The sequence below is a fragment of the Rhea pennata genome, chromosome 25 (assembly GCF_028389875.1).
Source record: "Rhea pennata isolate bPtePen1 chromosome 25, bPtePen1.pri, whole genome shotgun sequence".
In the NCBI taxonomy this organism is placed as follows: domain Eukaryota; kingdom Metazoa; phylum Chordata; class Aves; order Rheiformes; family Rheidae; genus Rhea; species Rhea pennata.
In genome coordinates, this window is record NC_084687.1 from 2,076,499 (window position 1) to 2,090,543 (window position 14,045).

Below are 14,045 nucleotides of genomic sequence, written 5' to 3' on the forward strand. Positions count from 1 at the left end.
CCTTAGCACCTTCTCTGATAGTACCTTATAATGCATCTGTCTCACTTCCTACTTGCCCCTCCTGAGCTGATTTTATTTCTTGCATTAAAGAAGGACAATAAATAATAATGTGGTTGACAGAGGTGCATATGGTATGTCAGAAAAAATTACAAATAGCTCACCATCAGCAGGATGAATGGGAACATATTTCGCTTTCCTCTTAAAGCCAGCTGATAGTTTAGGAGAGAAAATAGGAAAAACAACACATAAAATGAACAAGATAATACTCAGACTAATACAAGTAAGCCAGTGAACTATAAAACATATGCAGCTGTTATCAATACAAGAGAAAATCCCAGTCTGGATTTCTTTGTCAAGCTGACATTGATTCCTTGCAAGCCCCTTCCGTAATTCAATAGTCCTACTGCAATAACCTGTGTGCTTACTGGATACTCTATGCAGTAGAGGAGACAGTTTGTGCCCTAAGATGCTTACGGTTTAAGCAACTGTAGGAAATACTAGCTTCTTGTTTTAGAGGTGCAGGACGGAGGGTGCAAGGATTATCTGACCAAATGCAGATGGGGGTCTTCTACACTTACTTCATAGGCAGAGAGAAAGGGAGGGGGAAATGGGCACTTCCAACAGTCCACTTCCCACCCAAGTAGATTCCCAGAATAAGTCAGTTATACCATACTCTCTAAGTGCCCATTTCTCTCCCCTGACTACAAAGAAAATCAGGGGAGTAGGTCAGGTGTACTGTATATATCTGATGTGAAGTAAGATGGATCTCTACCAAAAGACTAAACATAAAGAAACAACAGAACCAGTTCAACACTAAATTCAGACATTCTCAGCATGCTTCAGCAAACTGAGCATAATAGCCACCTTCTTCTTCCTTGCCTCACAGTTCATCACTGTCATGGAGCTACCAAAGCTGGGGGAGTCACAGAAGACCTCCAGTTCTCACTGAAGGCTGGAAAACAACTCTTCACATCAAGGATTCCTGGACAATGCTCTGGGCACCCACCCCCACGCATAGCAGAATCAACTATGTGGGACCACAGGACCTTTGGACTACAGAACTTACCAATCCTGCCCTCTATGATCCTGAGGCCAGCAGTGCATGCAGCTTCCCCATATTCATTCACAGCAGAGCAGCGATACAAATCAGTATCATCTGCAGTGAGTTTATTTATCTTAAAAAGAAGAACATAGTAAAAAATGGTAGTCATATGGAGTGATTAGTTATTCACCTTCTAATAAAACAGCTACTCAGTGCCTTCTCAGATCTTTCTTCTATTTCCAAGATGACTCTAAAAAGCTTTCTTTTCTTTTCTTTCTCTCTTTTTTTTTTTTTTTTTTTTTTGTGTGTGTGTGTGTGTGTGTGTATTATTTCAGATCTGGTGAAATCCATGCTTACTCTCATTTGTGACCTATTTAAATTATTTAGCTCTTTTAGAAAAATATGCCTTAAGAAAAGAAAATCCCACAGTGTAATCAACTATCGTTTTTGTAACGCACATTAAAGTAAACCTACAGCTCCTCATCCTATTTCCTCTCGAAGCTCCATATACGGATGAAGTGATGTAATTCAATCCTGAGCTATCTTACGCATTTCAAATACTGGGTTCCCCACATAGTTCTGCTAGATTCCACCCATGTTTCCCTGGTGGTCTGATGCTATCTATGTTCAGTAGGCCCTATCTGCAATATTTGACCCTCACCTGCAGAACGAATTCATTCGTAATGGCATTGAAGGATGTTTTGTATTTGGTAGAATCATCCATTTCTCCTTTTGTACGCTTCCAGTTGACATCAGGGGTTGGGACACCTTTGACCACAGCTCTGAAAATGGCATTTTTACCTTTCAAAAGAGGCAAAAAATGACTCATTTAAGAGAGACTTGAAAAAATGTGATGAAAAAGGAACAAGCAAAGATTAAAGACGATAATCAGCTCTCCTAATTTTAATCATTTAGTGTTTGGCCGCCTAACTGAAAATTTACTTAGGGGACTTGCTGTTCCAGACTCTGGCAAGAGCACATTTATCCCCATTAACTATAAAAGCAGTCTAAATTGTTCACTCAGATGTAGACAACCACATAATAGTTATCTAAAGATGAGGATGACTTTGGTGCTAGGATCCCTATGTTGTCAACAGAGCGATATGCAGAGTGAGCCTTCTCTTCTATCTTAGGCAGAATTATCTTTTGGAAATACCTAGTTCTTTTCCTTCTCTCAATAAAGGAAACCTAAAATTACCAGCTTATATCAAATGTCTAAGTTCATGCAACTAAGACATTTGCAATAATCCTTGCTCTACCTCACTGACTTTCCAAAATATTACTTAAAAACTAACTATAAAATTCATCACTGACAAATATGCTTTCCACCTGCATTTTTATTGCACACCCATGTGGATAGAGAAATTGTGTACCCAAGAGATGGATTTTAACATTAAATTTTCTGTCATGGTCTGATTTCTAACTCCCTTAGTATTTGGAAAGGCTCAGATAACAGGCACTGATCAGTTCAAGTCCAGGCCAGCTTCCTCTTCCCCATGTCATGAATGGCAGAGTTTGCCTGTATTCAATCAAAAAGGCTTTTTTAAAAGTGGTGCCAGCTATGACTCCTAACATCTTCTGTTCATTCTGAAATCAACAACATTATAGCAAGTTCAGACTCACTTCTGATGCAGTTTTGATCCATACCAACTTGTATGCACTACCTCTGCCACAGCCTCGCCATGAAATGACAAAATCCATTCTCCTTATACATTTCTCCCTTCAAGCTCCCGTTACTTCCCCATTCTTTCAGACTTTTCCCTTGGTTGCTACAACACTGTGCAGGATATTCTATAACATGGAACTCACCATGCAGGAGGGTCCTACCTCCAAACATCCGTAAAAGCCATCTGTGAACACCAGTCACTGTTCCTGGTTGCTTTTTTATTTGGTTAAAATGGTGATGAAAACAACAAGATATCCCCTCTACCTCTATCTACTCAAGAAAACATGTTCTTAACAGACCACACATCTTGGAGAACCACTGGATGGTACCGCCGCTTCTCCATGCTTTCTCTTATGCATGTTATCTTTCTGTAATACCTTTCTTGTCTTCTAGCCTGGTACCAACTTGCTCTTTGAATACACCTAGCTCTCCTCTTTGAAGAGGCAAAGAAGGGAGAAGAGATGGGGTTGCCTGTGAGCTTTTGCTTTCACATATGCTCTCCTAAGCACATGAGTGTACGGCAGTTGACCACTCAAACTTTCAATAGCTTCACTATTGCCTAGTACAAATTTTTTGTTGTTTTTTTCCTCCTAATAGGATTTAAGGACATGAGAATAAATATAAAAAAGTAAGTCAGAGAAATGACTCACATGCAGACATGACAGAGATGTAGGTAAGTTGGAGTGCCTTAGTGAAACAGAAACAGAGATGAGTTGTCGTGGATATGGTTCAGGGAGGAAATGATTAGTATCTCTCCTTTGTAAAAGCTCTGGTCTTCAGGTGACCAACACTGTGTAAATATCTCCTCAGAAAGTCTTGTAATATTTCCCACAACCTTCTGCAGAATCATCATCAAAAGATACACTTTATTCAACACGCTCCTGGAAAGTACGCCCTTTCCTGCCATGTAACCAATGGATTCTTACCAAGAGGTATCTTTCCTCTAACTTTTTCCGGGCTTGCAGTATCAAAACTATCATTAAAGTCTATTTCCAATTGCTTATAACTTTGTCAAATTGTAGTCAGTCTGTCTGCAGTTTCCCAAACTTGTCATCTACCACAGGACATAACTACTCAGTCATGAGTATCACCTAATCCATTCACCGACGGAAATGTGGTAATGATCATAGTGCACTCATACTGCATCTGCATAGACACTGGAGTCAGGCTACACAGTGACTGCCCTGAATGTTCTAACATTTTGCATACAGATGATGAAGATCCTACTTTAAATCAAACAACGTGGAAAATTCAGACATCCTGGCCAGACACTGCCTTGGTCCATGCCTGAAACCTGCATGCAGAAGGAAAGTGAAAGAGGAAGAAGAGGGATGCACCACTAGAGGTCACTGTGCTTCTTCATACAATCTCAATAGTCCATGAAAATCAACACATGGTGTGACAACAAAACTCAAATCCATGGTGCTGGAAACCATTCAGTCTTGTGAAAGAGGAGGGACTGCACAATCGGTTACTCCACTGTGAAAAATGCGGAAGTCTCCTCAAGGGCCTCACTGGAGACTACTGGAAGGCTTCCGACTGATTTTGGTTCATTAGTTGCCTCCTCTGTATTCCATGAGAAACATATTTCTTCTTTAGTGACTGATACACCAGAGGGCAGTGCTGCCATTCAGAGGGATCTCCAGAGGATGGAGAGACAGGCAGAGAAGAACCTCATGAAGTTCAACAAAGGGAAGCACAAAGTCCTTCACCTACGGAGGAATAACCTCATGCACCAGTACGGCCTGGGAGTTGACCTGCTGAAAAGCAGCTCTGCAGGAGGACCTGGGAGTTCTAGTGGACAACAAGTTGACCACAAGCCATCAATGTGCCCTTATGGCCAAGAAGGCCAATGGTATCCTGGGGTGCATTAGGAAGAGTGTTGCTAGCAGGTAGAGGGAGGTGATCCTCCCCCTCTACTCAGCCTCGGTGAGTCTACTCTGGAGTACTCTGTTCAGTTCTGGGCTCCTCAATACAAGAGAAACATGGAGCTTCCAGAGTGAGTCCAGCAGAGGGCTACTAGGATGATTAAGGGACTGAAGCATCTCTCTCATACAATGAAAGGCTGAGAGAGCTGGGACTGTTCAGCCTGCAGAAAAGAAGGCTCAATGGGGATCTTATCAATGCATATCTGAAGGGGGAGTGTAGAAAAGATGGGGCCAGACTCTTTCCAGTGGTGCCCAGTGACAGGACAAGAGGCAATGGGAACAAACTGAAACACGAGAAGTTCCATCTCAACATGAGAAAAAACTTCTTTATTGTGAGGGTAACTGAGCATTGGCAGAGGTTACCCAGAGAGGTTGTGGAGTCTTATTCCTTGGTGATATTCAAAAGCCATCTGGACACAATCCTTGGAAATATACTCTAAGTGACCCTGCTCGAGCAGGGGAGGTACACTAGATGATCTCCAGAGGTCCTTTCCAATCTCAACTCTTCTGTAATTCTGTGATTCTCAATAGAGAAGCACAGACTAAACTGTGTCAGAAGTACACCTTAATTTAAAAAGCAGCTAATCTTAGCGCTGAATTTTGTAATACAAGTTATTTCAACAGGAAAAAAAAATCTTTTTCAAGGTACTTAATCTTTTGCTGTAAAATATTTACCCTGAGAGATTCCTTCGCATTTCACAAGATTAGTTGTATTTATTAGGAGTTAGATTTTGATCTCACATATACTAGTAAAACCTCAGGAAACCTCCATCAGTACTAATGGTATTTATATGGCCTTGGCCATATAAAACTTTTTGTTTGTTTGTTTAGTCAAATCTCTTTAGAAATTTGATTTAATTAAAATAACTGTTTTGTGTAAGTGAGATGAGGAGTCAAGCCTCCAAGTCTATGACTTGAACCATATTTCAAGAGTCTCACCTTCCAGTAATGTTTGGGAGACTGGTTTCCGCTCAAAGTCAGGTGTACTACATCCTTCTGGAATATCATCAGCAAACTGAGTGATTGTAACTCCTAGGATAGAAGATTTCTTGAAGGTTTTCGCTAGAAAGGCAAAGAAAATACATTGAGTTAAGATAACACATTAATTCTTTAGAAGTAGCATCTCAACTTGCATTTCCACCCTGCAGAACACTTAATTGTTCCTGCTTATCATCTCTTAGACTATTAGAGCATCTATGCTTTCTAGCACTAGAGGGTGTGAATTCCAACTCTGGAGCACTAAGGGCTATAATTTTGTGTTGACTTACTGTAAAGCTAGGGTAGTAGCGGGAAAATCTGCAATCTGGATTGCAACCCAGAGTCACATCAGCTCACATGTCTAATAATGTTTTGGATAGAGAATCTTTTACATCAGTTACTGTTCCAAATAAACCTTGAAGATCTAGCATGAGGAAAACACTATTGCAAAGGTCAGCAGAATGTGATGGGCCAGGTACTGGTGTATTTCCTTGTGGTGGTAAGACGGATGCCTTTCTGTCAAACAAGAAAAGCAAGTTGGGCTTATTCTCATGAGTTTCCCAGAAAAGTTTCTCAGCTGTGGCTGTTCTCTCACCTGCCTGATGGCTTGCCATGATGCTTTGCTCAGCTGCTTGTTTTCAATAACAAAAACTTCCTGGAAGACAACAAATCATTTCATTATTTACAGTTCACAAGGAAAAAAAAAAGTCCTTAATACTATTTAGCTCGTTGTTTTATATGACAGTTTCATGATTATCCAGTCATGAAATGCCTGGTAATTAACACAGCTCTGCCTTCTCTTTCCAAAGCACCCTCAGCATCGTTCCCCTCCTCTCCCATCGTGACACAATTTTGAACCACCAGCACATCACAAACCAAGTAAGAAAACAGCTAGCAGGACTAAATGGACAAGTCACACATCTATCAGCATCCCTGTGCTGCATCTTCAATTTCCATGTTGTCTGGCTTCCTTTCTCCTCTCTTCTATTAGGCAGATATTACACACCACAAGGCATTCACAAGGTGAGTTCTGATGAATGGCAAGAGGAATTGCAGAGAAGAAAGCCATAGAGATGGATGTCTAAACTGAGGCATGGAGCAACAGCACATCCTTATTTAAATTAGCTTGTCTAATTTAGTGACAGGCCAACAGGCCTGAGAGAAGACTATAGGCTGCTCTGGAAGGAAATGGTAAAGCATAGGTTTGGCTTTAAGTAGTCATCGTTACAGATCACTTGTGTGACCTTCGGCTAAAAGTGTCTTTTCCCTGTATTTATAAAGTGGACAACATATAAAGTAACATATCGCTATCTTCCAAGCAAATTGTGAAGGCAGATTCCTTGCCATATGAGAGATACTCAGAAACTGAAGCTCTGAAGTAGCAACTTAAAGATTAGATTCTCATGTCGGATTAATGCTGTGTCTCTATTTACCTTCTGCACACATTCAGTCAACACAGAGTCACATGAAAACATGCAACTTTCAACAGTTTTAAAAAGCAGATAGACTTTGACAGCATGTTTATGATCGTATTTCTGTTATATACATCAAGAGACATACTCATGCAACCTGGTATTGCCAAGTTACACCAGACGAAAACTCTAGCTAGAACCCCAGCATTTTCTTATGTTACACATTTAGCTTGGAGTTGCATTGTTATTTTATTCTTTGTGATCTTGTGCTTGGTTTCTGCTAAGGGTAGGAGACAACTAAGCTAATAAAAATCATCTGTGCTGTATGTTCCACAGGAAGACTAAAGAAAGTATAACTCACAATATTTCTGGGTCAAATTCTGAATCAAAAGTATAAACTTTGTTTTTCCATTAATCATTAGATGCAAATAAAAATAGACGTTTTCCCAAAACAAATAATCAGATTCAAACAAATTTTATTTTAGGGCTCTGCAAACTATATAATCTCATGAGTAACTCCAAGATCACTACTGATTACCTGGAAAATCATTCCATGAACCTCACTAACTTTAGTGGAGATGCATGTGAAAGAACAGAAATGGGAAATGATGCACAGGACTGTGAGTCATGGTCAAGTCCTCTCTTTATATCACCTCCCAAGTCTGACATGGGTGAATTTTGTTACCACTCATCAAAACAAGAGCTTTATTTATCTGTACTTCAGCTTCTGTTGTTGGCATTTTTGTGTATCACATATTTACTTTTGCAAACCACTGGTTTTAAATTTCAAAACAAGGAAGGGAATGAACAGCTTGTACAAGAGAAACATGCAAAACTGAAATGATCAAAAGATGGTTCCAGGTTGCACTGATTAGGGCACTGCACTGCTGATGACAGAGTTCTTCAGGGACTCTTGACTATCTTCTCCTGATGGGCTTCATTTGTCCTCCACAGAAGTACTGCTCTATATTAATAGCAAACACTAATTTACATAGCAAATACGCAGTCAGGCTGCACCAATCCCATACTGCCTTTTACAGTCTTGTGTCTTTCTAAACATTTCATCACTTCCAAAGCTGAAATATCTAACACTTACAACTCTCAACAAATTTGATTACACGTCATTAGCTTGTACGGTATTATCTAAGCTCTTTTTAAAAATTGTTAGGGTCAGATCTATTACGTTACTCCTGATTTCTTCTCTCTTCTTTAGCCAATACTAATGGCAAAATTTTGCAACATGAACATACTCTTCACGTTCAAAGCCATATTTGATCAAGAAACTTAAGAACTTTCTTATGTGACTGCAATGCATCTCATCTAACACAGACAGACAACGATTCACAGTGAGGTATGACTTTGGATAGACATTAAAATAGTTATAAACTATTGCAAGTTGGCTGTTGCTCAAATGTAGTAAAAAATCCCAAATGCTGACAAATATTTATATTGATAGTAATAGGCACCATGTGTGCATCCTTTCAGTGTACCATATCCACTCTATGCTATTAACTGCTAAGTTCACAGGGCCTTAAATATTTTAGAAATTCATACGGATTAAAGATAAGCTTCTGTGAGTCCTTAAACTCCTGTGAATTCTTGCCTTCTGTACGGTGAGACAGAAGTATGTTAATGCCCCACATCAACTGCAGTTAAAATAACAGTGTCAGGAAATGCAAGACAGTATTCCTTCAGCAGACTTAGTCCAGCTACATTGAACTTTCTACTGTCTTCTGTGTTAAATGTAGACCACGAAATACCATATCTGCTCGCACAGGATCTTTCAGATCTTTTGTTGCTGCTTACTTCTATAATTTCTACTTTCTTGTTACATGAATAATCATGTTTTTGTTTTGATTTCAGCTCAATACTAAAAAAAAAAAAACATAGAATTTTTAAAAGAAATTAAAAATAACAAAACCCTACCAAAAACTGTCATGGCGGAATTTATATCAATAATCATAGCTGTCTAAAACATAGCTGCTCACACTAAGGTGACCACTGAAGTAGCTATTCAGTCAATGGAGGCGGAAGAACACTTCCAAAGAGCAATTCACCCTTTATGTATGAAATGCTGTTCACCAACTCACAGCACAACAGAGCTAACACTGGAAGTGGCTCAACATTCACTTGTCTCTGAAAAATACATGTGATCTGCATGCACTAGCCTTGTTAGGTAACTCAGAGCTGTCTATTTCTCTCCCCAGCCAGAAGTCTGCCCAGTTTTCAGCTACAGAGATGTCGCCTTTGGAGGCAGTGGCAAAGCCTCCATGATTCCAACTGCAAAGCAAGCCATTGACTACTAGCAATAATTTTAATCTTGCAAAATAAACTAGATAGCCTATTGGGATGAAGTCTGCCCTTCATCTTGTCTATCCATCAATCTGTCTGGATGAGACAGCACAAAAGCCCATATACTCTTTTGCACTATGACTATCTGGACACTTCTGATAGGACCATAAATCAGTTAATTGAATAAGTGAAACATTTGAGAGTCACGGGATTTGGAGGTACTAGTGGTGTCACAAGCAGTTATTTATGAGGTCCAGATAGTGTAACACACACACAGGATGTGACATAATTGTTGGCAGGGACTGGTGAACAATATTAGTCAAACTTGTAAAGAAGTGACAGCAAGTGGTATAAACATTCAAACGTAGGTAATGAGTCCAGAGGCATGGGATATACTACAGGCATTGGCACAAACACAGTACTATGTGAAGTACAAAGCCATTAGCATAGCCTACATTAGTTGAATTGAATTAGCATTAAAATAAATTAATCAGCAACAGATGTAGCAATTTATTTCTGTTTGGCACTTCAAAAAAAATCAGTCTCAACCCAGTGTATGTGCTAAACAAAATACCAAATCATTTTGTGTTCACTCTCAAGTTCTAGCTGTGCATTACACTAGAGAATCCACTAGAAAAGCCACTCACTGAAAGGAGTGATCTCTCACTTTAAAATTCTCTCACTACGTTTTTGGGGGCAGAAGGGGTTAATTTTTTAACTTTTAATCTTTTTAACATTAAGTAATGTTTTGAGTCTGTGTCTTCTCCTTTTAGATTTTTTTTATGGAAAATCTTGGAGGCTTTGGTTAGAGTTTCAGAACTGAAGGCGAGCAACCGCAGAGCCTCATGAAAACTTTTTAGCCTGTCACAGAGGGGAACCTCAGAAGCACTTCAGTGATGAATGGAGGCCTTGTGTAGAGTAGGGAGGAATGCCCAAGGATCAGATTCTGTGTGATTTATCCCTTCAGTAAATCTATACTTGACCTGATCTTCTCTTCTACCTCAGGGATTATGAATATAACATATGATTGCTCATGCCATCCACAACTGACGTACGCATGCACCAGATATTCTAAAGCTACTTTCTTACGAAAGCAGCTTTGACACAAAATGCCAAAAGAGGACAGACACCATCTATATTGCCCAAGTGAATCAAAATGATTAAGCCATAAGAGCAGTGAACAGGGCAATGAATTCATGTCAGGTTAGTGAAGTAGATACGGATGGCAACATGAGAAGAGGCAGTTTGTTGATTCCAGTGTCTGCAACATACCCATAAATACTTTCCTAATATAGACATGCATTTTCACACACTCGTTAAATTTATGGCAAGTATCATGGAGCAAATACAACAGAGCTTTAAAAATATGTCCAGAGGGAAAAACACCACACTCCTACTAGCTATGGTAGGAAAGAGCACCTCCAAGACAACAAACGTTAGAAACCACAGAATACTTGTTAGTTGCCACATGTTAGCAGATGAAGAAGATCTTCAAAAAGCCAGCTATTTTAGCAAGGAAATCAGTGTATGCTATAGGAATCCATTCTAGACAGAACATTTACAAGCAATCTGAAGACCTATAGCAATACAGAGGACTGCCTGCTGTGACAGTGAAGGTAACATCTCATACTCCCAGACTTGTATCACACACACACAAATCTCAGCAAAGGCATGACCAAACTCACTACTTTACAGGTTGAGCTTCTGAGCTGATCCTACTTGAAGTCAATACTGCGTCTCTCAGGACCAGGGCTGCTTTTTCTGTTGACTCAGATCATAGAGCTCTTCCTAGCTGTTCAACAAGTCTCTTTGTCGCAGGTATCAGTGATCTGTATATGGAAGAAACCACACCTCTTATCAATCTGTTGTAAATACTGCCAAGTGGCAGAACAAATGACTAATTCTTGTCCCCTTCCCACCTCTCTACTCTCCTAGAAGCTGAGCCTGTGCTCAGTAGCTGCTCAACCAGGATCTCTCCACACTGTGCTGCGTGCGGTTGTAGGGGGCTCATTATACACCCATGCGTATACCCATGCGCAGCACCAGGGGAGGCGCACTTGAAGCCACTGCCTTTGGTAAGCCTGAAGGCAGCAGGCCAACTTGGTCAGATGCGACAATCAGTCAAGCCAATGCTTGATTTCCAAGTGCAAGCTGGGCCTCAAAGAAGGACAAACATTTGTGTAGATCAATGGCTTGTTAAAGGAAGGGATGAAATTCTGCATGACACATCAGCAGAGGTCATGAGTCCACAGAGGAGCTCATAATTACTTAGAAGAGAACTAAAACCAGTGGATTAATACATTTGTATGTGGGACAGACAAGTCTGGACTTGGCCTTTATAGTAGTCTTTCAGTCTGTGTAACTCTGAAAGGTCTTAAGAAGAGCTGAAAGAAATTTAGTTCCTCATAGAACAGCTTCACTGCTACAGCCAAAACAGACACTTCACTTTGCAGTCTTTTCTTCAAGAACATCTATGAGGCTGACCAACAAGGTCACTGATCTCCATGGATCATATTGTCCTCCAAAATCTTTTGCTTCCAGGCTATGTTTGCAACTTGTTAACCTTCCTTCCTCTACCCAGAAAGCTTACCTGGACTGAGCTGACTCCACTCTGCTTTTTATTAGGAAAGTGCCACTTGAGAGCAAAGATACCTGTCTCATTCCCATTGCTCACAGAGACAGCACAACGTGCAAGGCAGCCAGGTCTGCTCAGCCTGGGACCCACCTTTCATTCATCTCTGACTGAAAGCATGCTATCCCTTTCAGGATGAATGTGCAATGAGCTGATGTGTGCAAAAGCTCATTAGTCAGGTTCACAACCTGTATTGACATAACAGCAGTGAGAACTCCATAAACACAGTACAAGAAAGAAAAAAAAGAGCTGTGTTCACTCCATTGGAAAAGGATTGTTAGGGTAATGGAAAACAGAATAAAGGTCCAAATTCAGTGGAGGCTATAAGTGACCTGCATCTCTATGAACACCTAATATACTATATCAAATCATGTGATTCCAACAGCACTGTTTTTGCTGGTCATGTATATGAAAAGGGATATTCTTTCAGTCAGATCAGGCAAGGGACCAAGTGGGTCATAGAAACAGAATTTTGTTTTTACCAGGAGAATGTCCGGTATCAGGGTGAGGAATAGTCACGCTATGCACATAGGTGCCACAAATGTGTCTTATAGATTAATAATACTTGATTTTAAATAAATGTGATGTACCGAGTATTGACTACTCACACCTCCCTTTGATTTCAATGTAAGATGCCCATGCTCAGCCTAGCCTTTCAACACCAGATCGTCCATATCGTATGCTTAAGAAGAAATTTAAGGGACTATTTTAAGTCCCCAAGCCTTGGCTATTTTACCTCCCACATCCAAAATGCCAGTCTGCCCCTTTGTCACCAGCAAGCTGAGGTCTGTCATCACTGTTCATACAGAGCCATGATTAGACCCACTCTTGTCAATTGGACTTTCACACACTGAAATGCAGCTCAGCATAAGGAAAAGATTACAGAGTAATGAATTCAAGAAGCAGCAGTACTCTACTTTCACACTGTGAATTAGCTCCTTCCTTCCCACACTGTACAGATTCCCTTCTATTTCCTTGTTTAGAACTGATTTAATCTGTTTGCATCCATGACCAACTGAGGGGTTTACCAGTACCATCCATGATTTAGATGATCCTGGCTGCATATAAATCTGACATTTTTCTTTTCCCCTTATGATAACTGCCCTCATGACTAACTCTCCTGCATGCTTCAATGCCAAGGCTGGCCAGTTTGGAACTTACATACTTTAGGAAAAATGAAATAGAGGGCAACAGAGATTTAACACAGACTCATTAATGATGTGATTTAATATCAATACATTACCAGAGATATTATTCCTTCAGAAGTTTTCATCCCTCCACCCAAGACACTAAAAAACCCCAACATTTTAACCCACCACGAGCTTTATTGAGCAGAGGGAATAAGGTATGCCTGTGCCGCTCTCATTGGCCCTATATGGTTATTGGGCTTTGCTGGATGTCCTCTACTCCAGCTAAAATTGATTACGTAGGTTCAAATCCTTTGCTAGTGCCACCCCTTGGGCATGCAGAGGGTTAATAAAGGCCATTGCAAACAGTGAAAAAAGTGTGCTGTTCAAATGCCGCAAGGGATTCAAGTTGAGGCTTTTTCTCATTTTTCCCCCTCAGATTAGGACATATTACAAATACTCCCATTTCTGATTTGTTTGTTTCAATTTCCCCACTCCGTCAGCAGCAACAGATTTAAACAGCCCAGTCCTCACATGAAGAACTATTTCAACATTTCATATCCTAATGTGCAAGGAAGTTTGACACAAACAAATGCTGCATAAAATCCCTCTGAAACCCAGAGACACCACAGCACATGCTGGCTTCCTGCTTTCATTGCAGGATGCCTGAACATTATTTTCCACGTTTTTCTAGTACTGCCCTACTTGACCTCTGCCTGCATAAGTTAGTGTCTGGCAGCCACAAAGGTGCAGAGGACTCTCATCACCGGGAACAAAACCTCATTCCTTCTGAAGGTTGTTCTGCCAAACTCTCTTTCTCTTTATCCAGCACTATAATATGGGAATAAAATAAGTCTCTTCTAGAGCCAGAAAAAGATACCAACATCCAGCAGAGCAATAACCAAAGGAATAACCAAGGTGACAGGAGAAGACATCTGTTGCCTTCACGTCTACTTGCTCAGGAAATC

General features: G+C 40.3%; 1 protein-coding gene across 1 annotated transcript in view; it reads right to left on the minus strand.

The window, feature by feature from the left end:
- Positions 1–8,965, minus strand: part of IGFN1 (immunoglobulin like and fibronectin type III domain containing 1) — a 35,767-nt gene extending 26,802 nt beyond the window's left edge. The window contains exons 1-5 of the mRNA XM_062594779.1: positions 8,953–8,965; positions 5,576–5,698; positions 1,704–1,843; positions 1,076–1,175; positions 162–209 (exon numbers count right to left, since the gene is read on the minus strand). Coding sequence (XP_062450763.1) covers positions 162–209; positions 1,076–1,175; positions 1,704–1,843; positions 5,576–5,698; positions 8,953–8,965 — 424 coding nt within the window. The remainder of the gene's footprint in view (positions 1–161; positions 210–1,075; positions 1,176–1,703; positions 1,844–5,575; positions 5,699–8,952) is intronic.
- Between the last annotated feature and the right edge of the window lie 5,080 nt (positions 8,966–14,045).